This window comes from Sus scrofa, chromosome 15, assembly GCF_000003025.6.
Source record: "Sus scrofa isolate TJ Tabasco breed Duroc chromosome 15, Sscrofa11.1, whole genome shotgun sequence".
In the NCBI taxonomy this organism is placed as follows: domain Eukaryota; kingdom Metazoa; phylum Chordata; class Mammalia; order Artiodactyla; family Suidae; genus Sus; species Sus scrofa.
Genome location: NC_010457.5, coordinates 84,157,227 through 84,183,481, shown reverse-complemented (window position 1 = coordinate 84,183,481; position 26,255 = coordinate 84,157,227). Strand labels below are relative to the sequence as shown.

The 26,255-nt window shown below is 36.7% G+C and overlaps 2 protein-coding genes across 3 annotated transcripts; one reads left to right on the top strand and one right to left on the bottom strand.

The window, feature by feature from the left end:
• FKBP7 (FK506 binding protein 7) lies at window positions 612-14,999 on the top strand. Of its 2 annotated transcripts, none has more exons than XM_005657565.3 (4): window positions 612-935; window positions 1,904-2,055; window positions 8,698-8,828; window positions 14,667-14,999. In XM_005657565.3, the coding sequence occupies exons 1-4, from the start codon at window positions 727-729 to the stop codon at window positions 14,826-14,828; spliced, it is 654 nt and encodes a 217-aa protein (XP_005657622.1). In that variant the 5' UTR covers window positions 612-726; the 3' UTR covers window positions 14,829-14,999. The 2 variants fall into 2 exon arrangements, with proteins under 2 accessions (XP_005657622.1, XP_001927483.1); XM_001927448.7 differs by having other exon boundaries at window positions 614-935; window positions 8,695-8,828; window positions 14,667-14,899.
• On the bottom strand, window positions 17,719-25,618 carry DFNB59 (deafness, autosomal recessive 59). The gene is given in 7 exon segments (XM_003133509.6): window positions 17,719-18,347; window positions 18,541-18,606; window positions 18,609-18,638; window positions 21,391-21,508; window positions 22,927-23,068; window positions 23,589-23,784; window positions 24,530-25,618. Coding segments are annotated over 7 exon segments (1,056 nt in total). The 5' UTR covers window positions 24,741-25,618; the 3' UTR covers window positions 17,719-18,054.

The following is a 26,255-nucleotide window of genomic DNA, read 5'->3' as shown; positions in this document are numbered from 1 at the left end:
AGAAAAGCCACCCTGTCAAGAGCTTTTCCCAGACTTCAGTAAGCGCTCAAGTCAAGGGCGACCCCAAGTGTTGAGGGAAGGAAACACAAACCTGCAACAGCTATGGAATTAAGGAGTCGGCTCTTGGAAACGCCTTTAACTGGGCGGGGAGCAAAAGCACTCATATTTACCAGCGTGAGGTATAGCCTGGAACCTCTTAAAAGCACGACTCTGACGTGGAGAAGGCGCTTCAAAAACACCCCAAAAGCAGAATGCCCCCCCCATGCCCACCAGTTCTCTAGGGATATAAGGAGAATCCTTTCACGCCTAGAAATGAAAGTCCTATTCTCCAGCTACAACATCCCACCCTAGTTTTTTTATTTTGTCTTTTGCCGGTTTCAAAAGGTTACGCGAGCGTTACTATGGACCCCTAAGGAAACTGGCTGTGAAATACACGGACTTAGGGAGGAAATAGCGGTGCAAGGGTGCAATGTTGCCTTAGCGACTGAGGACAGCCAACCAGAGGGTGGGGTACCACGGGGACAAGATCCCAAGCCAACCCACAAAAATTCTGCGGCTAGGCGTGCCTCTGGGAAAGGGGGCGGGGCCACGCTTCTACCGGGCCCCTGCCCTTTGTGACGTAGACAATGCCTGCCACGTGGCAATACCTGACTGCGGGGGCTGCCACTGCACGCGAGTGACACGCATCAGGGAACGCGGTGGCCGTCGGGGCCGACTCCAGCGATCATGCATTTTTTATTTAGATTAATCATTTTCTTTTACGTGTGGGGCATTTTTACTGCTCAGGGACAAAAGACAGAGGAGAGCACAGAGGAAGTGAAAATAGAAGTTTTGCATCGTCCAGAAAACTGCTCTAAGACAAGCAGAAAGGGAGACCTGCTAAATGCACATTACGACGGCTTCTTGGCTAAAGACGGCTCGAAATTCTACTGCAGGTAGGAGATGATCCGAACGGCTCCCGCGTCCAGTTGATGCATTAAATCTACCCTCCCTACACCAACCAGAAGCCTAATTTGTTGGTTGGTTTGTTCGTTCTTGTTTTTTAACGGTAAGAGTTGAACCTTTTATTTCTAGGGGGCGGGGGAATCAGATTTGATACAATCGTTCCCTAATAAATAGAATATTATCTTTTAATTGAAAAATGTTAGCCCAAGAAGTTATCAAAAATACGTTACATTCATACACACACACCCTGGACCACCACCACTAACTACTCTTGGAACCTACAGAAGTAAGTTATTGTAAGAATGTTCACACTTCTCTTGGCTGTGGGCTAGAGTCTCTTTACAGAAGATTTCGTAGGGTAGTTTTAAGAAACATTATCCGGGCTTCAGGAGCACAGTATTTACTGTCAAGCCACTTTCCACCTGTATAGAGAAGCCACTACAACAGCGACTTTCCTTGGTGACTTTCCCTATGCCCTTCCCATGCCTCTCATCCCACCACTACTCTGATTTAATCCATGTTTTATTACTCAGACGTAGGATGTCTTTTCTCCTTGTGCGCTACTACCCTATAAAAATAGGATTGGAGACTGTTCTTTCGATTTAGAAGAAAATAGCCCAGAATGGTAAAATATTTGGACAAGCCATGCAGCTAGATAGGGGTAGGAGACCCATTAAAAGGTTAACTGTTGAGTAGTTGTTGTAAAGATAACAATAAAAAAGAAAATGAGATGACTCCTAATGACTAACTTTGGGCAAATTATACCTCTACCTAGCTATTAGGAGGGACGTTTGAGCCAAACACCCCACCAGGGGGTTCAGAAGTAGTCTTAATATAGCGAAAGAGATGGCTAGAGAGGACTCCAGTATTAAATTGGAACTAAATGATCAGCTGTATTTTAAATTTTGATTTTATTTTTCTTGAAACCAACTTACCTAGGTGTTATTTTTAATTATAGTCGGACACAAAATGAAGGCCACCCCAAATGGTTTGTTCTTGGTGTTGGACAAGTTATAAAAGGCCTAGACATTGCCATGATGGATATGTGCCCTGGAGAGAAGCGAAAAGTGATTATACCCCCTTCCTTTGCATATGGAAAGGAAGGCTATGGTAAGGTGTTTTAATATGTATATCTCGGGACTTCCAGTCCTGGCTCAGCTGTAATGAACCCTACTAGTAACCATGAGGGCTTGGGTTGAATTCCTGGCCTTGATCAGTGGGTTAAGGATCTGACATTGCCTTGAGCTGTGGTGTAGGTCGCAGATATGGCTCAGATCCTGCGTTGCTGTGGCTGTGGCGTAGGCTGGCAGCTGTAGCTCCAATTCCACTCCTAGCCTGGGAACTTTCATATGCCCTGGGTGCGGTTTTAAAAAGAAAAAAAAAATGTATATCTCTAAGTTATATTTAAAAATAAATCATATACTTCTGGGTACACAGTCAAAAAAAATTGAAAGCAGAGTCTTAAAGTTATATCTGTATAATCACGTTCATAGCAGCACTATTCAAATAGCCAAAAACAGAAAATAACCCATGTCCATTGACAGATGAATAGATAAACAAATTGTGGCATTCAATGGAATATTATTCAGTGTTTAAAAAGAAGGAAATTCTGACATGCCACAGCACACTAAAACACACTACAACATGGGTAAATCTTGAGTACATAATGCTAAGTGAAATAAGCCAAACACAAAAAGCAAATACAGTACGACCCACTTATATGAGCTAACTAGAACAGTAAAATTCATAGAGCCAGGAAGAAAAGGGTGGTTGACAGAGTCTGGGGAGAGGGTAGAGTAGGGAATTATTATCTAATGCGTATAAAGATGAAGTACTTGTAAAGATTGGCTGCAGTGTGGATGTACTTAACACCACCCAACTATTCACTTAAAATGGTTACAATGGTAAATTTTATGTTACTTGTATTTTCCCATAATTAAAATTTTTTGAATTGCTAAAAAACATTAAAAATCAAAGAGGAAATAATTATAGACTATAAGGTCCAATAAACTTTAGCTCTGCTGGGTGTAGTCTGGTCCTTTCTTTTTACACATCAAGAAAATAAGACATTGTTGCAATACAGATCTCTAGCTAGAGTTCTTTACCCCCCCCCCAAGAGTGGCAATATTCATAATGATGATGTATATTTTATAAGCTCTAGCTTAGTCATTTTTTATTTTAGTATATGTTATTTTATTAAGTATTACATAAACGTCCGTAGTAAATACTTTTGGTAAGCAGTACCAAAGTCAGATTCATAAAACTCAGGAAAGTGGAACATATGATTTTAGAATAAAAGGACAGTATTGTAACATTGTAAAAAAGAACATCTGAAATATAACCATTATCCAAATGCTGGAGAAGCCTTGAAAATGTGGAAGAAATGAACTGCTTGTCTCAATATCTTACCTATTTTTAAAACCCTAGAGTAAGATCCGAGAACCTAGGGAAAGCAGATAAATGGGGAAAATGTGTGCAGCATGTATAAACATGTGTAGAAGCCTGTCCTAGAAATAGGCGTATTTATAAACAAATGGCCCACTAACCAAAAAATACAAATGACCTGTATATCTATGGGAATACTTAATTTTATTCATAATTAAAAGAAATTAAAAATAAGACACCATTTTTACCCATCAGATTAGCAAAGACAGAAAAGTTGACAAAGGTATGGAAAAACTTCATTATTGGAGTTCCCGTCATGGCGCAGTTGTTAACAAATCCGACTAGGAACCATGAGGTTGTGGGTTCGGTCCCTGCCCTTGCTCAGTGGGTTAACCATCTGGCATTGCCCTGAGCTGTGGTATAGGTTGCAGACGTGGCCCGGACCCCGAGTTGCTGTCGCTCTGGCGTAGGCCGGCGGCTACAGCTCTGATTGGACCCCTAGCCTGGGAATTTCCATATACCGCAGGAGCGGCTCAAGAAATAGCAAAAAGACAAAAAAAAAACTGCATTATTGCTGAGAATATGAATCATTCAACTTATCTAGCAATTTCTACCCAAATTTTAAATGCATATATCCTCTGATCCCATAGTTCCATTTCCAGGAATACACACCAAGGTATATCTTAAAGAATATTCACTGCAAACTTTTTGGGGGTAGCAAAAGACTGCATACTATATCCTTCAATAGGAAATTAATTGACTAACTTATGCTATCTCTATTCAGTGAATTATTATGCAGCCAGTAAGAACAAAGTAGAGCCACATTTATTAAAATGTTAAAAAATAAAATGGGATAGAATATATTCCTGTAAGGAATATTTATTGAGCATCAGAGCCAGCCTCTGTTCTAGGCACTGAGCATAAAGCAGTGAACAATGCAGAAAGAATCCCCTATCCTCAATGTGAGAAGGGGAATTTTACATATGCATCATGTATCATACACAATCTGATGACATTAAATGCTCCTGGGGAGGAAACCTGAGGGTCAAGGATGAAATTTCTTCTCATGCGATAATATTCTGTACTGTTTAATTTTTTTACCATGTGCATGTATTAAATTTTTTAACTGAAGTAGAGTTAACTTAAAATATTGTATTAGTTTTAGGTATAAAACATAGTGACTTGATATATTTATAGATTGCACACCATACAGAGTTATTACAGTATTATTGACTATATTCCCTGGGCTGTACATAACATCCCTGTTGGTGGAAATATAAATTGCTACAGCCACAATAGAAATAGAACTACCACATGATCCAGCAGTTCCCCTCCTGGGTATTTAGCTGAAGAAAATGAAAACACTAATTCAAAAAGATACATGCACCCCAGGGCTCATCGCAGCATTATTTACAATAGTCAAGACATGGAAGCAGACTAAATGCCCATCAATAGGTAAATGTGAACATGTGATATCACACACACACACACACAGCAATAACACTGAGCCATAAAAACAGATTGAAATCTTGCCATTTGCAACAACCTGGATCAACTTAGAGGGTATTAGGCTAAGTGAAATAAATCAGCGGAAGATATGTATTAATTTTTCCAAAATTAAATTTTTAAAAATCACTAAAATTAAAAGTGGAGCAGAATAGAGAAAATTTTAAAAAGAGAGAAAATCGGTAGTATGTCAGAGGCCTGGTTTCCATCTTGCATTCTCCCTTGGGTCCTTGCTTCCTGTTGCTGTGTGAAGATTATAAAGAAAGAATTGTTACCGCTTTATTCTATTTAGAGCCCTTCCTAAATCCACCTATTTACAATATTTAGTACATAATTAAAGTAATTAAAGACATTCTATGATGAAATATTGTCTTTATTCCACAATATCTCACTGAAATGGCATGCCCCCTTTGACGCTGGTGGTTTACTCAGTAGGAGGAATGTGCCCTTCACCTGTTTCTTCCAGCAAATGCAGCAGATCACTGCCCCAGACTGGACTGGAGGGAAGTTAGTGTACAAAGTCAAACCCACTCAGATTTAAAATTCCTAAAAGAGACAGTTCTGGATAACCATAGCTTCATTTTCAAAGCTTTTAGCAGGAGTTCCTATCATGGCTTAGTGGAAACAAATCTGACTTGTATCTGTGAGAACACAGGTTTGATCCCTGGCCTCGCTCAGTGGGTTAAAGATCCGGCATTGCCATAAGCTGTGGTGTAGGTCACAAATGCAGCTCGGATGTGGTGTGGCTGTGGCTGTGGTGTAGGCCAGCAACTATAGCTCCGATTTAACCCCTAGCCTGGGAACCTCCACATGCCACAGGTGCAGCCCTAAAAAGACCAGGAAAAAAAAAAAAAAACCCTTTTAGCCAGTCATTTTGTTCCATCAAAATAGCTTCCACATCATAATTTATGTTTCTTTTTTTTTTAATACTTTTTTTTTTAATCTTCTGTTCTTATAACTGGATTGCAATGTGGATTAAATTAGTTAAGTTTTTCTTTTTTTTTTTTTTTTTTTGTCTTTTGTCTTTTTGTCTTTTTTTTGTTGTTGTTGTTGTTGTTGTTGTTGCTATTTCTTGGGCCGCTCCCACGGCATATGGAGGTTCCCAGGCTAGGGGTTGAATCGGAGCTATAGCCACCGGCCTACGCCAGAGGTACAGCAACACAGGATCCAGCCGCGTCTGCAACCTACACCACAGCTCACGGCAACGCCAGATGGTTAACCCACTGAGCAAGGGCAGGGACCGAACCCGCAACCTCATGGTTCCTAGTCGGATTCGTTAACCACTGCGCCACGACGGGAACTCCATAATTTATGTTTCTTATTTTTAGTTGTAAAGGAACCTAAGAGAGAAAATTGAATATAAGTTAACTTGAATGCATTTTTGTCCTAAAAGAGCTGTCACAGGTTGAGGCCAATGCTAGGCAAAATGATACAGGCAGAGTTTGACTTTCAGTCCCTTTAATTTCATTTTGAGAATTTCTCTTTGCCTCTTGTAGATACTTCCACATTCTGCCTGCTACCAGAGCACCCACAACCCTCATCAATAGGTGCTCATCCTGGGTCCTGTTACCATGTGGCAAACGACTACTTAGTTTCTCCTTTTTGTAAACTAATTTATGCCTGCATGTGAATGGTTATTCAGGCTACCTAAGCTATAAATAATTGTTGCTGCAAAAATGTAGCAATGTTGTGGCTGTGGCTGTCAGCTACAGCTCGGATTCAACCCCTAGCCTGGGAACTTCCATATGCGGTGGTGCTGGTGCGGCCCTAAAAAGAAAAAAAAAAAAAAGGTAGCAATTTGATTTGAAGAAGTTAGTTCATATTCAGTTTGAGGTGTCTTCAAGAAATACAAAAATAATGAATCTCACAAGTAACACCACCAATACCTCCAGTTTACACATAAGGAAACTAAGGCCCAACAAAAGTGTGTTTTTTGCAATGTAGTTAACTACTACTTTTCCTTCACGACCTATAATAGCTTAATAATAGCTTGGACTTGGTTATCGTAAAAGTTGCTATGTAGACCATAAATCACTGTTAACAAACAATATCTTGATGGAATAAGCTTTTTGAAATAAGTTGTTATTAAGACCTGATATTAGCTATAACTTTATTTTAGGTAGTACTTGAAGAAGTCTTTTCCTCTGTGCAATATCCTCGCCTGATGTCACAGAGCACCTCTGCATGTCCTGAAATGCATGTGACTTACTAATGCTTTAATTAACAGTACATGCGGTATGTATAGATTCTTTACATTAACTCCTACTTCTTTGATCTGCTTCTCTAAATACAAGTAATCCTAGGCAAATGCATAGCTTTCTCTTCTTTATACTATAATGTTTTGGAAGGAGAAAACTTAATTGGCAATATATTTTATGTCTACAAAAGAATTTTTTGGAAACTTTGACTCATAATATTTTTTCTTAAGAAGTTTGAATTTGTGCTTTGAATCTGTTTTTAATTACTATCAGAAGTTATTTTCTCTGTTATAAAGAGCTTATAACTAGACAGAAGAGGAATGAGTTTTGTAAAAATGATCACTGAGTCAGTGTCTAGCTCTGTTACTGTAAAGTCATGCATTATATGTATGTAATACATGGGTAGATTTTTCTATGTCCTGGACATGGCCATGACTGATCCACTTTTAGCTGTAACTTTCAAACTTTTGCTTTGGATTATATAAATACTTCAGCAAGAATTCTCTACTCTCTCATTAAAGAAACTGCTATTTCCTTCAAAAAACAAACAGTCATTTTTAAAATAAGTGATTAGAGGCCATTCATTCAACAAATATTTGAGTGACTATAAGGTACTGGTGACACAGGTCACCTACTGCCTCTTAGTAAGTCATTTCTGCAGGTCATTTTTATGAGTGACCATCTGAAATAGCCCATAGCTTGCTAAAATCATGTGTGATATCAGTTAATAGAGTAACTTTATTAAAGAGAACTATTTAACTTAATACTTTAGAGTTTTTATTGTGATTAGAAATTTCTTCATAAAATTGTTATTGGTTTGTTACCACACTATTTTTTGTCTGTAAAGAATTTGAAAGACCAGTATACTAATACATATATTTTATTCATACTTCCGAATAACTAAACAAAATCATTCTCTAAAAGATACTGACTTTTGAAATTTTTTTCTGCCCATTAATTTTTTCTCTGCACTAGCTCTCTCCTGTATAATGTTGGGGTATATTAATAAAAATTACATGATTTTGAAGTTCCCATCGTGGCTCAGTGGTTGACAAATCTGAGTAGGAACCATGAGGTTGCGGGTTTGATCCCTTGCCTTGCTCAGTGGGTTAAGGATCCAGTGAGCTGTGGTGTAAGTTGCAGACACAGCAGCCACAGCTCCAATTAGACCCCTAGCCTGGGAACCTCCATATGCCATGGGTGCGGCCCTAGAAAAGACAAAAATAAATAAATAAATAAATATTACATGATTTATATTTTATTTCCATTTAATCAGGAAATAATGGTCCTCTAAGTCCTTGGAACTGACTTGGTTTTAAAATATATGGGGAAAATGTTCCTAAGAAATACTTAGAAAACAATTTTTAAAAATATGAAATAAGGAGTTCCCATCATGGCTCAGCAGTAATGAACCCAACTGGTTTCCCTGGCCTGGCTCAGTGGGTTAAGGATCCAGCATGGCCATGAGCTGTGGTGTAGGCTAGCAGCTACAGCTCTGATTCAACCCCTAGCCTGGGAACTTCCATATGCCATGGGTGCGGCCCTAAAAAGATTTTTAAAAAATGAAGTAATATAATCATAATGCTATAATGGCTATGTGTGAATAAATATTTGAACATTATCTTCATGTAAGTTAAACCATTAACATTTATACCTTTAGCAGAAAGCAAGATTCCACCTAATGCAACATTGATTTTTGAGATTGAACTTTATGCTGTAACCAAAGGACCACGAAGCATTGAAACATTTAAACAGATAGACACGGACAATGACAGACAACTCTCTAAAACTGAGGTAATTCAAAAAGATTTCATATGTATAGTCTAATTTTTTATTACTATTTAAATATATCTGTGTTACAACTGTTATTTTAACTTCTACCTAGTATGGGCTGATTACTTTGTTCTTGTAGAGCTGGTTACAAAAAAAAACAAAAACAAAAACAAAAAACACTGAATTCCACGGAGAAAATGTGCTTTCTTAATATACAACTTGAAACTGAGTCAACTGGCTTATTTTCCTTTCTCCTTGCAGGAGGGTCATTAAAATACCAAACCAATCTCTACATGGCATTTCCAGCATCTAGACTACAGGAGAAGATCTTTTTCAAGCAGCACTAGGAATGTGTAACAGGGCAAATAATTCCCACCTCATAAGATTGTGAGGATTACATGAGATCGTTAAAATATCCAGCAAGAATTTGAACTGTGTAGCCCAGAAAGTTGGTAAACAGGAGCTAGGGGTTTAGTTACCCCACTTCTGCATCCCAGTTAGTCATATATATGAATTGAGGGATTAATAAAGATCTTGAGATGTAGCCACTATGGAAAACAGTATGAAGTTTCCTCAAAAAATTAAGGATAGAACTTCCAGGAGTTTCCATGGTGGCACAGTGGGATAATGATCCAGCTTGTCTCTGTGGAGGCACTGGTTTGATCCCTGGTAGAGTGGATTAAGGATCCAGTGTTGCTGCAACCGGGGCATAGGTCACAGTGCCAACTCAGATTCGATCCCTGGCCCAGAAGCTTCCATATGCCGTGGGGCAGCTTAAAAAGAAAAAAAAAAAAAAAATTACCATATGATCCAACTATTCCAGTTCTGGGTATTTACCTAAAGAATACAAAAACACTATTTCAAAAAGATATATGCACCCACATGTTCATTACAGTATTACCTACAACAGCCAAGATTTGGAAACAACTTGATGAATGAATCAAGAACATGTGTCATACATATACAATGGAATATAACTCAGCCATAAAACAAAGATGAAACCTGTGGAGTTCCCATCGTGGCACAGTGGTTAACGAATCCGACTAGGAACCATGAGGTTGCGGGTTTGGTCCCTGCCCTTGCTCAGTGGGTTAACCATCTGGCGTTGCCGTGAGCTGTGGTGTAGGTTGCAGACGCGGCTTGGATCCCGCGTTGCTGTGGCTCTGGCGTAGGCCAGTGGCTATGGCTCCGATTCGACCCCTAGCCTGGGAACCTCCATATGCGCGGGAGCGGCCCAAAGAAATAGCTAAAAAGACAAAAAAAAAAAAAAAAAAAAAAGATGAAACCTGTGAATGTGCCATTCGCAACCACATGGATGGACCATGAGAGTATTATACTAGGTAAAATAAGTTGGACAGGAAAAGACAAATACCATATGATTTCACTCTTATATGGAATATTTGTTCAACATATGAACAAATCAAACTAAACAAAAACAAACACAGAGAACAGAGTCGTGGTTGCCAGAGGGAGAGGGGAAGTGAGGGTTAAATGGGTAAAGAGGGTCAACTCTATGGTGATAGATGGAAGCTGAACTTTTGGTGGTGAGCATGCTGTAGTATAATCAGAAGTTGAAATTTGCTATACACATAAAACTTAAAATGAACACATATTTTTTTAAAAGCTCTTGGCATCATAATAATAGATAGCTATTTTTTTCCCGCAATTTCTCAATGCCAGGTAGAATTATAAACCTATAGTATGTAAACTCATGACAATTTATGAGGTAGATGCTACTGTTACCATCTCCATTTTGTAGGAGAAAATGACACCCAGACAGATTTGGTAACTAGCTGAAGGTCCCACAGCTCTAAGTGTCAGGACAAGACTGCAACCCCAGCCATCTGGCTCCACTTCTGAGCTCCAACCTTGAGTCCACCCTGTTTCTTTCAGGGAATTTCTATCATGGATGTTTTTCATGGCTAATGTTTGTTCTGTTGAAGTCTGATGCCTTACTTAGTTCCACTGACTATACTTTTTTTGGTTAGTTGGGATAACCCAGTTGTCTCCCCCCTTTTTTGGAGGCAGTCTGACATGTATAACTAAACCACTAAGTAAGTAATAAAAGGCAACAACCAGGTCACTGATTCCAAATAATAAGAGAAAGCCCCTTTTCTCTGTTTTTTTTTTTTTTTCCTCTCCTCCAGTGGTTTCCCTGCCCTAATTCCACTTCCTCCTCCATGACATATACATATATTTTTTAAATTGAAATATAGCTGATTTACAATTTGTATTAGTTTTTGGTATACAGCAAACTGATTCAGTTATACATATTCTTTTCCATTATGCTATATTATAGGGTATTTAATGTAGTTCCCTGTGCTATACAGTAGGATCTTGTTGTTTATCTATTTCATATATAGTAGTTTGTATCTGCTAATCCCAAATTCCTACAAATTATCCCTCCTCCACCCTCTTTCCTCTTTGGTAACCATACGTTTGTTTTGTATGTCTCTGAGTCTGTTGTCTGTTTTGTAAATAAGTTCATTTGTATCATATTTTCTTTATTTATTTATTTATTTTGTCTTTTTGCCATTTCTTGGGCCGCTCCCACGGCATATGGAGGTTCCCAGGCTAGGGGTCCAATTGGAGCTGTAGCCGCCAGCCTACACCAGAGCCACAGCAACTTGGGATCTGAGCCGTGACTGCAACCTACACCACAGCTCAAGACAATGCCAGATCCTCGACCCACTGAGCAAGGCCAGGGACTATATTCAATATCTTTAATAACTTATAATGGAAAAGAACCGGAAAAAGAAGACAGATATATGTATAACTAACTTGATCTGCTACACACCTGAAACATTACAAATCAACTATACTTCTGCATTGCAAGTTATATGTTATTTGTCTTTTTCTGATTTATTTCACTTAATTTAATACCTCTAGGTCCATCCATGCCTCCTCCATGACATTAGTAAAAACTCTGGTAGATCAATGATGGAAAAGGAACAAAGGAATGGAAACACATCCTGTTCCTTAAAAGCAGCAGCAATTAGAGGGGTGGCAAACCATTCCCAGTATTCTCTTTCTGTTGACCCCTTATCATCTGCTTTAGATTGAACAGCAGCTGCAGATGAATTTACTTAGTACCAAAGATCTCAGCTTGTTTACACAGACCACTCAATATTACTTGCATACCAGGAGATGCATCCGTCAATATTAATATGCCTCAGTAGACCTTAGGGGATTTTTCAGTTCTTTTCTGGAAAATAAAAGTAGAGAATGGCCAAAGCAGTGACCTGCTGGGCTGCAGTTTGCCCGGTGTTTCTCAGCTGCACTATCACTAGATGAGTAAGAGTGATTTTCATATGTTTGAATGATAACAATAGCTATCTCTTATTGACACCCATAAATATGACTGATCCTCACTAAAATGTAGATACTATTTCCCTTCTTTTATAGATAACAGAACTGAGATACAAGGAGGTTAAATTATTTATCTAAAACCACACACCCAGTACATGGTAGAATATGGATTTGAAATATGAATATCATTGTCAGAAAGATCTAGTCAGTTATTTCTTCAGTATAAGCAAGATGGGAGAGAAGGGAAACCTAGTATTTTTATTAAATTACAAAGTGGAAATAGTGTGGAGCCTATTGCCAGCAAAATTAAGGTCATGTTCTTACCTACTTCCTTTTTGTACCTCTTCAATAGAGTGACTAGAAAAGTATTGAGATATTGCAAGTCAAAATACTGAGAAGTGGCATTATAGGTTATATATACTTACTTACATAGAAACCAAGACATATTCGAGGCTATTTAAAACTTTACATCTGTATCAGCCAAGTTTTGACTGGAAGAAAAAAAATGCATCTCATATAGGACCTAAGTCCCATTTGAGAACTTCATTAAAATCCACTGATCATTCTAAAGTAAACTCTACTTGTGATGGATTGAGTTTGGGATATGTATTGCTAAAACCCTCTCAGGATTCAAGTTCATCCTTTAAAAACCACTTTCTTCTAAACTACCCAGCCTAGGAGGGTGTGGAGAAAAAGGAACCCTCCTACACTGTTGATGGGAACATAAACTCGTACAGCCGCTATGGATAAATGTATGGAGTTTTCTTAAAAAACTTACCATATGATCCTGCAGTCCCACTCCTGGACATATATCTGGAAAAGATGAAAATAATTAGAAAAGATACATGTACCCCATTGTTCATAGCAGCACTTGATTATATTAGTCAAGACATGCCAGCAACTTAATTGTTCATCAATAGATGAATGGATAAAGACATGTCAGCAACCATTCATGTGTGTGTCCACAGATGAATGTACACACACACACACACACACACGCACACACAATGGAATATTATTCAGCCATGAAAAAGAATGAAATAATGTCATTTGCAGCATCCTGGATGGAATGGACCTGGAGATTAATTAGTACTTCATACTAAGGAAGTTAAGTCAGACAGAAAGACAAAGATATGATATCACTTATATGTGGAATTTAAAAAAAGGATACAAATGAACTTATTTATAAAAGAGAAATAGACTCATAGTCTTCAAAAACAAACTTATGTTACCAAAGGAAAAAGGGGGAGAGATATGTTGGGAATATGGGATCAATAAATATACATTACTAAATATAAAATAGACAACAAGGACCTACTACATAGCACAGGGAACTATATTCAATATCTTTAATAACTTATAATGGAAAAGAACCTGAAAAAGAAGACAGATATATGTATAACTAACTTGATCTGCTACACACCTGAAACATTACAAATCAACTATACTTCAAAAAAAGTGAAAATAAATACACAGTCTTGTTTAACACTATCTCCAAATCATTGTCCATTTCTCTTTAGTTATTATATCTTAATATATAATATGTAATTCATTCATATATGTGTAATTTCCAATGGAAGTATAATTGAGTCACATAAATAATTTTAGTTTTAGTAGCCACATCTTAAAAAGTAAAAAGAAATTGTGTAATTTTAGTGTTTTGCTTAACTTATATCTAAAATATTGTCATTTCAACGTGAAACCAATATAAAAATTATCAATGAGATACTTTTTTATTGTCCTCAAAATTTGTTGTGTATTTTACCCTTACAATAGTTTTTCTCTATTTGATATACCACATTTCAAGTGCTTAACGGTTATATGTGGCTAATAGCTACCATGTTAGCTAATACACTAATGTGTCTTTGCTTAGAGAAATGTCATATTATATAGGGAGAAGGGAATACTTCAGAACACCTGTTCTTTGACATTATTATTATAGATTGTCATAGTTTATAGATTGGGGGAGTGCTGTAGAAGCATAGAAAAATTAAGAAAATTAAATTTTACTTTAAAAACCTATAGCTGGGTTTATTATATAACATACTTATTGGGAGTTCCCTGGTGGCTCAGTGGGTTAAGGACCCAGGATTGTCACTGCTGTGGCAAGGGTTCAACCCCTGGCCAGGGAACTTCTACATGCTGTGAATGTGGCCAAAAACAAAACAAAAGAAAATAATAATTTTAGAGATTATAGGAATGCCAAATTGGATTTTATTCACTAATGGAAATCCCTAAGAGTTGAATTCCCTTTGATAATGTGGATAGTGTAGATCATTGGAAAGCATTTAGTTTTAACAAAATTCAATTCTGATGTTAATCTCTGGGTATGTACCACTAACCACCTATAACCTTGGGGGAAGATAATCTGTTTCTTTTCAGAAAATTGTTTCAAAGGTTGAAAAAATAAAACTTCAAATAGCTTTTTAAATTTTTGTATCAATTAGAAGTAGTCATAGATAAGAGTTTCTTTATGCAAACATTTTCTGCAAGTTGCTGAAAATGTATTGTGATATCTTTTAATAAAGAAATATTATTTTGGCCCTCTAGATAAATCATTACCTGAAAAAGGAATTTGAAAAAGATGAGAAGCCACGTGACAAATCATATCAGAATGCAGTTTTAGAAGATATTTTTAAGAAGAATGACCATGATGGTGATGGCTTTATTTCTTCTAAGGAATACAATGTATATCAACATGATGAACTATAGCATATTTTTATTTCTAAATTTTCTTAGCTACTTGCTGTACTTTATAAATAAAACAGGTCACTTTTCTCTGAGTTGTATTTTCTATTTTTCTTCCATGACCATATTTTGATCTCAATACATGTAATTTTGGAATAATAAATGCAAAGCTATTGTGCAAAATTTAACTTTCAAGTAAGGCATGATTGTGTTTCCTGTTGCTTTATTATGTTAATACGATTGTGAAACCAATCTCTGTGTCCCAGTGGGCAATTTTTTCCCTTCAGGTTATAGGAAAACATTTATGTCAAAATCTGTAAGCTCTTCCCAAACTTGACAGCATGTATAAATATGTAAATATCCAATTTTTAATATTTAAAGTACCCTATATTTTAAAAATATCATAGGGACCCAGGAATTAACATTTAATTTGTTTATACATTTCATAGCATTATGGATAGTGAGATTAAAAAAAAATCATAGGACCAAAGAATCTTCATTTAGTATGCATGCGGGAAAGTATTAGTTGTATAACTGTCCCACAGACAGCCTCAACATAGTTTCTGTACTTTTTGGAGCAAGTTTCTGTCCTTGGTATTTGTTTCAATGGTTAATTGAAAGATATTTGAACAGATCAAAGGCTTTGTTTGGGAAGGCATCATAAAGTCTGTACCAGTGACTTGCATTCCCTTAGACATCATTATAAATGTGCTACGCCTCTTCCTTTTCAGAGGCCTTTGTGTTTACCATCCCCAACTTTTTTTTTCTTTTTTTGGCCACCATGCAGCCTATGGAGTTCCTAGGCCAAGGATCAGATCTGAGCCACAACTGTAACCTATGCCACGGCTGCAGCAATATTGGATCCTTAACCCACTGTGCTGGGCTGGATATTGAACCTGCATCCCAGAGCTTCAGAGACAGCACTGATCCCATTGAGCCACAATGGGTACTCCCCTAACTTTTTTTCTTGATAGTTTCAAATTGATGCTTGGTGTTTCATAGTCTCCCTTTCTCTAAGTATCTCTATCCTATGTCACTTCATTTCACAATGTTCTTATTAATCATGAATGAGCATTATATGCTGGTATGCCATCAAATCTTTGAGAAATGTGCAGAATTTATTTTGCACATGAGGATACGTGAGGATATCAAATGAGGATGCAAATTAGGTTATACAGTAAGTGCCATGACAGTTTTGTGCCATGGTCAAATCATTGTGGTCCAACTTGTAGAAAATACGAAGTAAGAAATGCTGTAAAAGATCATATTGGTGCCCAAGAAAGGACTCATATTTATTGGAACATGTAAGATTTTGCCTATTGCATACGTAGAAAAGTGTGGTTAGGTGGTAAATAGCTCTCTTCGCAACAAGTGAGTTCAAAACAAAGCTTTTTCCATTTTCTGAAACTTTCCTTTTCCAAACCCTTGTTCATTGTTCACCTTTCAATCTTTTAAAATATACTGCCAGAAATCCTATAATTTAAGAGTAACACAAAAACCACTAGATTAGAGGATAATCATATATGATAGCACAGAATTAGACACTTCATAAAGTAAAAACATTTACTTTCTTTCCTCCCAATATTTCTTCATTCCTATACCCAATTTTATAATTTCTCCTCACTTACTCAACCATCAACTTTCATCTCTTTACTTCCCTCAGAAAAACCTGCTCCCTGAAGTAACTAAGTTGATAACACAATATCATGTTTCAGTTTGGAAACTGCCCCCATTCTCTCTATCCATATAAAAAAGTCACTAGAGCCTTTTTTGATCAGTATACTCATATTCGCATTTGAATCATATACTCTGGCCTAAACAAAATGCCATGAAAGTTATCTATAGAAATTATCCTATTATACAAGCTGTTTCTAATTCTAACCTTTTTGCCCCATCGTTTTCATACAAAGTGCTTTTAAACTTATGTCTTAAAAAAGTATAAATGATGTTAAATGACTATGAAGATTTATTCTAAAACTCTAATCATATTCAAATAGTTAAAAAGTAAAACTTAAATCATTCTACATACATATGGTATACAGGTATTTTGTATTTACACAGTTACTTGCCTTCATAGGTATATGCCTAGTAGTGAGTGCTGTACTATAGACTTTAAGTTCTGGAATTTCAACATAGTATCTTTGCAATTATTTTAATAATGGTGTATAGTAAATTAATAATTTAGGTTTGTGCATAAAAAATTTCAGATGTCTTACAGAGCAAATGAAAAAGATCTCACAACTAAATATGTCAGATGTTTTAAACATTTTCAAAGGAGAAAAGAAATAAACATGTCCCAGCTGGACTTAACTTTAAAATGACAGTAGTCATTTTTTATAACTACAAAACTAGTGAGCACATATATATGTGACATCGCAGAATGGCAGCCCATTACTACTCTCAGTCACCCTTTAGTGTGTACACAAAACCCCACACCGCACTCAGTGTGCTTTTAATTTGATACTGCAATTAAACATTTAGGATTACATTAAATTATTAACATATTTTTCTCATTTTACCAGACTTAGGGCAATAGTTAAAGCATCATAAAGTTGACATTTCTGCACTCTTGTTATCGTCAAATGTTGAATTAAAAACCAATTAAAAATAAAATTGACATTTAAAGTCTCTATGTAAAAAGTTATCTAAAATGATAGTCTATATCCCAAAACATACTTCTAAAGTGCCTGGCAGATTTTATGAAAGAATGTCCATATTCTGCATTTTATATTTAAACCTTTTCCTTTTTTTTTTTTCTTTTTGCTTTTCAGGGCTGCATCTGTGGCATATAGAGGTTCCCCGGCTAGGGGCTGAATGAGAGCTGCAGCTGCTGGAGGGGCTGAATTGGAGCTGCAGCTGCTGGCCTACACCACAGCCACAGCTATGCCAGATCCTAGCCACGTCTGCACCCTACACCACAGCTTGGCAACAACTGGATCCTTAACCCACTGAGCGAGGCCAGGGACGGAACCTGCATCCTCAGGGATACTAGTTGGGTTTGTTACCACCGAGCCACAACAGGAACTCCTAAACCTTTTTCAATATAAGCAACCTTATTAACCTCAGTAAATCTATGAGATAGAAACTATTATTGCCTCCACTTTATAGATGAGAAAAATGATGCCCAAACAGGTTAATTTCTCATTCCCTTCCCTCTTTAATTTGCCACAACTTACCAAAGTGAACCCAAATAATTTTGTGTGTGTGGCACAGTTGCACCTGAAATAGCACGGTACATTCATTTTCCATTTTATTTCATTCTCTTGTGCCAAACATCAAAACAAGGAACTGCATGAAGTCTCACATACTTCTGCCCATCGACAGAGCACTGAAAGCACCCATAAACCGTCTCCCTTTTAAAGTTCCCCATGCCACAGAGTATGCAAGGTCCTTTTGGAATGTTGTGATTAAGTAAATTAACTCGGATATGAGTCCCTTCTTGGAGTGAAATATCCCTCATGCTGAGAGGTTTGTCATAGGAGTCAGAAAAAAGATCATCTAAGTAAAGCTGTGACCGAGAAATGGCGTCCATCACTCTTCTATCTAAAAGGACAAAAACAGAAATGTGTTAAAAGTCAAATAAAAAATGCACAGCCAAACTGCACTTATCAGGATGTGAATCTAAACCATCAATCATGAACTTTGGCTTTTAAATTTACATTCTCCCTTAAAGATAGAATTACTAAAGAGATAAACTCAAATGTTAATCTGAAAAAAAAATCTTCAATGGACCTACTTCTTTCAAATAGTATATTTCGCAATCTGTAGAGGAGTGCAAATGTTGCTGTTTCTTCTCTTTCAATCCTCCTTTTGACACTGAAGTGACACAAAGGTCTATAAAAAAAAATTTTAGAAGATGTTATAATTTGAACAACTCATATTTTATTGGGACTTTTAGTTGTGGCTGCATTCTGGTACATGACATTCATTTTATTCTTTTAAGTTAAATTTTGCATACTTTTGGAAAAGGTAACATTTACATGGTACAAAATTCAAAGAGTACAGAAAGAGGATATAGTGACAAATAAGTCTCTAGTCTATGCTGACCCCAGCCTCAGTTTTATACCCCAGGGGTAACTACTGTTGTTATACTTGCAGCAATACTCCGTATTATTTTATAAGCATAAAGGAATACGTATATATTCCCCTTTTTAAAAAAAATTGGAAAATTACTTTATGAAAGTTTAAAAAGCACTGAGGGAGTTTCTGCTGTGGTGCAATGGGATTAGCAGCGTCTCTGGAGCACTAGGACACAGGTTCCATCCCCAGCCCTACCTAGTCGGTTAAGGATGGTTAAGGAGGAGTTCCCGTCGTGGCGCAGTGGTTAACGAATCCGACTAGGAACCATGGGGTTGCGGGTTCGGTCCCTGTGCTTGCTCAGTGGGTTAACGATCCGGCGTTGCCGTGAGCTGTGGTGTAGGTTGCAGACGCGGCTCGGATCCCGCGTTGCTATGGCTCTGGCGTAGGCCGGTGGCTCCAGCTCCGATTGGACCCCTAGCCTGGGAACCTCCATATGCCGCGGGAGCGCCCAAGAAATAGCAAAAAAAAGACAAAAAAAAAAAAGGATGGTTAAGGATCCGGTGTTGCCACAGCTGTGGCAGAGGTTGCAACTATGCCTCGGATCTGATCCCTGGGCCAGGAACCCCATATGCTGCAGGGCGGCCAAAAAGAAAAAATAAAAATTAAAAAAATTAAAAATTAAAAAAGCACTGAGTATAATTAAACTGTGGTCCAGAGTTAGATACAGTTTACTAATAGTTCAATTCCAAAATAAAAGTTATCGTAGGTGAGACCATGAAATTTCCTAACACTTGATTTTAATACATTGTGCTAAATTTTTAAAAACAACTCAGAGGAACTAATATTTACAGTAGATGAGTATTTATGAAAAATCTGGCATCGCTATATTACCTATATATGTGGGGGGGTATAAAACCAAGATTATATGAACTAGGAAATGCTGTATATCTTAACAGCAATACTAGAGTGTAAAGTTTGAGACTGGGATTTATAAATGCTTTTCAAAGCATGAGATTTGGAAAATGAGCAGACATCTTGATTTCACAACCTGAAGTTTTTTCTTAGGACTTAAGTCAACATTGTAACTGTCACAGAACAGGAAAAAGGGAAGTTTTCTCAATTCAATTGTTCATCTGCATCCAAAAGTCCAGTATGCCTGAGATAGGAACCACTGCAATAAGAAGTGAGTTACATAATTCTTTAGGCTCAAATAGTTATATACACATTCCTCTAAAATATCACAGAGACTGTTCCATGTCAGAATATTTAGTGCTACCTAATTTTTTTTTTTTTTTTGGTCTTTGCTAGGGCCCCACTCCGAGCATATGGAGATTCCCAGGCTAGGGGTCTAATCGGAGCTATAGTTGCCAGCCTACACCACAGCCACAGCAACAATGGATTCAAGCCGCATCTGCAACCTACACCACAGCTCACAGCAACACCGGATCCTTAACCACTGAGCGAGGCCAGGGATCGAACCCACAACCTCAAGGTTCCTAGTCGGATTCGTTAAACACTGTGCCATGATGGGAACTCCATGCTACCTAATTTTTAATGGCTTCATGGTATTCTATTGCGTGGATGCACTGTTACTTAACTAATTGCTGATAATACATCTTATGGATATATCCAATCTTTTGCTATTACAAACTGAATATCCTTATACCCATATCATTTCATATATATATAAGCATATCTTTCAGATAAATTCCTTAAAGTACAAATAAAGCTACAATATGTGTAATTTTAAATTTTGATGGTCATATCAGACACATCAGTTTATACTCCTAATAATTAACAGGACTGCAAAAAGCTATACCCTTTAGTGTCCTAGGTTGAATTTAATTAGCATGTTTTGCTTCGTTTCTGGAGTCCCTATTCCCTCCTCTGACAGAACTGCAGAAACCAAAACAGGTCTAAAAATGTTTATAAGTGATTGTGGCTCAGGGGCTCCTTTGGCGTATAGTCCTTTGGGCTATACCTAACTTGAGTTGGTTGGTCGCCTAATCTTAAAATCTGTGAAATGTAGAAATTTAAAGTGAGATGCACTGCAGTATTATGTAAGGTGACAATTCTAGGAAAGTATTTGTACCTTGAAGCTTTTAGGGAGAGTCTGGGGTTGGAGAGCTAGGTCTATGAAGGAAAAACTGAAGAAAAGTTGTCTTGGGGTACCCCAGTTTGGGTGCCCTGACACCTTCAGGCATGTTACTGTCTAGCTACTCAATTTGCCATCATCAACAATGACCTATTAGAAGGTCATTTTTATTTTCCCATGTAAGTCAAAGAAATACTTGTCAGTGGACTGCATTCTAGCTCTTATCTATAATTATAAGTGGGGTAATGGGAGGTCTACAACCTTCACCAAGAAGCAGGGGAGGGACAATGCTAAGTAGGGATTGGAGGGTCCTTCCCAGTTACTTCACCAAAGCATAATATTGACAGTGCTGAGAGCATCACTCTTTCATTATTAGACACACAGAAATGGAGGGACAGAGAGACAGAGTTTCTCACCAAATCCTTCTTAAAAAATGTATCTTTCAGTGTTTCATGCAAATCATTCACTCACCAAAGGCACCATCCAGGTAAATGAAGAGTTCAAAAACACTGAAAGCTATGGTTGTGTGTGCTGGAAAAACAATAGCTTTGTCCCTTCCCTTGGGATTCTGTTCGTCCATAAAATGAAACTATATTAAATAAATGAAATAACATTATTAAGGAGCATAACATGTAAGGATAGATTTTTGGAGAAACAAAACATTTCCTACAATCCTACCAAAACAACAACCACAAACCCACCCATCTGAATAAAGAATTCTCCTATCTAAATTAAACTATTTATAGCAGCATCCAAATAAATGGTCCAATGGGGACTCATGATCTATATTAGGAAATACTTCTCCCCACTTTCTCATTTATTTTATATCAGAGCCAAAGATTGATGCTACCACAACAGTAGTACTCTCTGGCATAGAAACCTTTTTCTTTCAACTGCAAACCAACTGCTTTTAAGTGCTACAATTGTTTTTAGCCTACCCAGTCCACTGTTCCAAAATCCCTAGAGCTTTCCACAGCTTTCCAGAGCAATCAACGATTAAATGAATGTTTCATTCAGTTCATGCCCCCAAAATGATCCAGTGTTAACAATTGGTGGCTACCTAAATGTCACCACTAAACAGAACCTTCATTTGCAAAGACTTGAAAAGATTATTGGACCCTATCTTTCTAACAATTGATTTTAATAAAACAAATCAAGTCATTATTAGGTGGATGACAAGGACAAATAATATCACAATTGAGCTAAAAAACACAAATAACTTTCAAGACTTTTTAAAAGGATTTAACACTTAATGAAGCATGTTTGGCTGTTGATAATATTACTTTAGAAAATTTTATGTATATATGTATGTATATATTTATTTATTTAGCCAGGCCTGAGGCATGTGGAAGTTCCCAGGCCAGGGATCAAAGCCAAGCCACAGTAATGACAATGCTGAGTTCTTAACCGCTAGACCACCAAGGAACTCCTAGAAAAATCAATTTAATATAAAAATATAAACTCAACTTTTAAAAATTCAAGTATAAACTACATTACTTAAAAATAAAATCAAACAATTCAAAATAACCAATTTTTATTCTTCTGCTGGCTTACACCATAGCCACAGCAACGGAGGATCCGAGCCACGTTTGTGACCTACACTACAGCTCGTGACAATGCCAGATCATTAACCCACTGAACAAGGCCAGGGATCAAACCCGCATCTTCATGGAAACTAGATGGGTTCATTTCCACTGAGCCACAATGGGAACGCCTCAATTTTCATTCTTAAAACAGCATTTAAATAGTAATATGAGGGACTCCATTGTGCACATTATTTCACAAGCATTAGTGTTTTGCTTGCATTATTTTACACATTTATAATCCATATTTTCTTGGATCTTTTTTCGACAATCTAAAAAAAAATTACTGGGCAAAATCCTATGTACAACTACAGCTCTTTAATCTGAATATTTGACAGAATACACAGGTTTATTAAAAATTAAGAACTATAAAAAATTCCCATTGCAGCTTTCTAGCATGAGAAGTCTAATGAGTGTGGTTTACCCGCATGGCTTCCCCACGAATTCCAGCATGTACAGAGAGAGAGCACTGTCGTGTGGTTCGAATGCTTTCCATGACCACACATAATACTGCCTTTCTGCTGCTCCTTGACTGACGTATCAAACTGTGGTCAAAATTAATTTTTCTAAAATAAAGAAGACACATTCACAACAATCTGTAACTTCTACTTACATACAATCAAGTACAGTTTTTGCTTATCATGTATTATTCATGATCCACCTTAATTAAAAATAGTAAATCCAGACAGACAATATACATCATAAAGTACATTCGAAAGAAATTTAATAATCTGCTTCTTCTTTCTATGTTCTTAAACATGCTTATTATACAAGTCTGTTAGAGGAGACTCTCTCAGTATATTTGTTGCAAGCAGATTTTTGAATTATTTTAATCTAATAGTTTAGCAAATGCATGCAGAGCTAAAGCAGTTTTGCAGAACAATTAAATATTGTTTAAACCAAATGATTCTGGATATCTAAACTTATCCAAAGTTTGGATATATTACTAATTTGTATTATTTCAAACAAATAAAACAAATTACACTAGTAAAATATAACAGTGTTTTAAGCATTCTTTGTAATGAAGTCTATATATTTAAAATATTTAGTGCAAACATTGAATTATATCAAGATTATTATACCAACCGGGTAGTAATTTCCTTGAGTAGTGTTGATACTTCCACTTCATGTTTGGTTACAACACCAAATGAAGCTTTTACTGCAATGGAATCTGATCCAGTAACGTTAATCCCAACGTCATTCACAATGTGGTTGCCTTTCCTTCCATAGAGTGAAACATCTGATTCATCTTCATAATTCAACAACTGATAAGATGAAATACCTTTAAGAAAAATAAATTAATATTTTAACTATCTTGATTCAGCTAATGTAGATTATATAAAGTAACACATTACTTTATTATTTAAGACTTGATTACCCAAATGACAAGAAATGCAACATTCAAGCCAGGATTTAAAACAGCTATTCAATTAATTTGACAACAAGAAGAAATAAATATCCCAGAGTACTTTAAATGAACTTGAATTCTCTGTTCAGCCTATAGAATACTTAAGCATCAAGATTCACTGGCTAGTTGAAAGAAAAACAAGTGCTTATAGAAAAAATTGTTAAAATATCAATTTCTAATCTAGCCTATAATATATTTGTTTACCAACCATAATAACTTCATCAAAAAAATAAATATAAATGACTTGCATCTCATTTAACCATGTGAGAGGTAAGACTAAATAATACCTCCATTTTATAGAAAAAGAAAAATATTATGCCATATCCTAAGCTGATTTGATTAAATCAAGTTATAAAAGAACTGAAATTAAATTATACAATAAATAATCTTAAAAATACATTTGATATTATTCAACCAATAAGAGATTTGATACTATATAAACTTTAGACATTGCTGATCTTAATATTATTAAAAATGAGTTACCTTTATCAATGAAAATGTAAATATTACAAACATAGGCAGCATATACAATGTATTTTAGATTACTGATAATATAGCTGAAAGAGCTATATTATGAATTATATAAAAATGCCACTCCAAAATAGACATTTAAACTTACCAGCTGAAATTTCTCTGTCTCCTAGAAGAATATCTTTCAGTGTAAAAGGTGTTGAGGTAAATTTATATCTAGGAAACAGAAAACATCGCTTCTTTTTTACCACCAGACTTAGAGGTTGGTATTTGTCAGCCTCACTGAGGCTTGGAACAGGAACTAATCTCCCTCCATCTCCAACTTGCTTGACAAAGCTCTTGGTAGCAGCAGCAAACATATTAATAAAGCATCAAAATGTCATAAACTGCAATCCTCAGATAACAAATACATATTTTCAAAGAAAATCAGGCATAAAACTAAGTTTTGCTGATTTTAAATATAATTATTCATGTTAAAAATACAAAGCATGGTTTCACCAAGGGGCTTACCAGTCTACAATTTACAACACTGCCTCCCCTGGTGTGCTCAGGTAATGAATTATAGATTAACTGTGTAAAATGATATACTAAAAGCAAGTCTAATTTGGAATAGTAGTCTATAACACTAAAATATACACAGAAAACTTAGTAATTTTTAAATATCACCAATGTCCTTGATGAGGGTCACAGGTGATAGTGATTTGCCAGGTTTTAATGAAGCATATGGCCCTATGGGGAACAATGCAATTTAGCCACTAACATGAGCCCTGGACACCACCAACAATGGATCTAGTCCAAAGGGAATTCCTTCACAAGTCCATTACAATAATTTTGGCAACAGAAAAGTACTCTTACAAATCCTTATGCTACACAGTTCATTCTTTGAACATTTCATTCATTTTTCCTTGTACGTTTATGAAACCAAGTGATTAATATAAAAATAAATTCGCAGAATATACAGAAACAAATGTATGCAGAACTTTATAAAACACTAAGTCATATTACATATAACTGAATAAACTCTGAGCTAGGGATTTCTTATGCTGGAGATGACACATAGGGTCCTGCTGCATTTATTTTTGTTTCATAATTATCTCGGTTACTCAACCTTTAGAGAAGTATATAAAGTTTAGGCTTGTCTTTTTTGTTTGTTTGTTTGTTTGTTTTCTCTTTCTGCTATTTCTTTGGGCCGCTCCCGCGGCATATGGAGGTTCCCAGGCTAGGGGTTGAATCGGAGCTGTAGCCACCGGCCTACGCCAGAGCCACAGCAACGCGAGATCCAAGCCGCATCTGCAACCTATACCACAGCTCACGGCAACGCCGATCCTTAACCCACTGAGCAAAGGCAGGGACCGAACCCGCAACCTCATGGTTCCTAGTCGGATTCGTTAACCACTGCGCCACGACGGGAACTCCTAGGCTTGTTTTTTAGGAATTTTACGGCTAAAAATAAATTTTAGAAACAAATCTGAGTCCTGGAATTATGTATTGCCATAGCTATGTGGATATTAACATATTCTGAAGTAGTGGCTATATGGTACCTTCAATAAGACATTCATTAAAACATAACAATGGATAGTAATAGATATACATCTATAGAGGGAAGAGGGAGGGAAGAAAAAACAGACTTGTTTCAAGCCTCAAGTAATATAAATCACTTTGATTAGATCCGGATTTTTTTTCTTTGCTTTCAAGTATCCAGGGTTCGAGAGTTAACAAAAGTTTCCAAAAATGTCTCTTCGTGTGATCAGTATTGTGCCAGGCAATCCAGCAGAACGAGAAAGTACAAGGGGTTATTTCTGCAAGCAAAACCCCTAGCAGCGATAGGACATCTCATGTAGCTGAGTCCCATCAAAGGTGGTGCATCCCAGGCA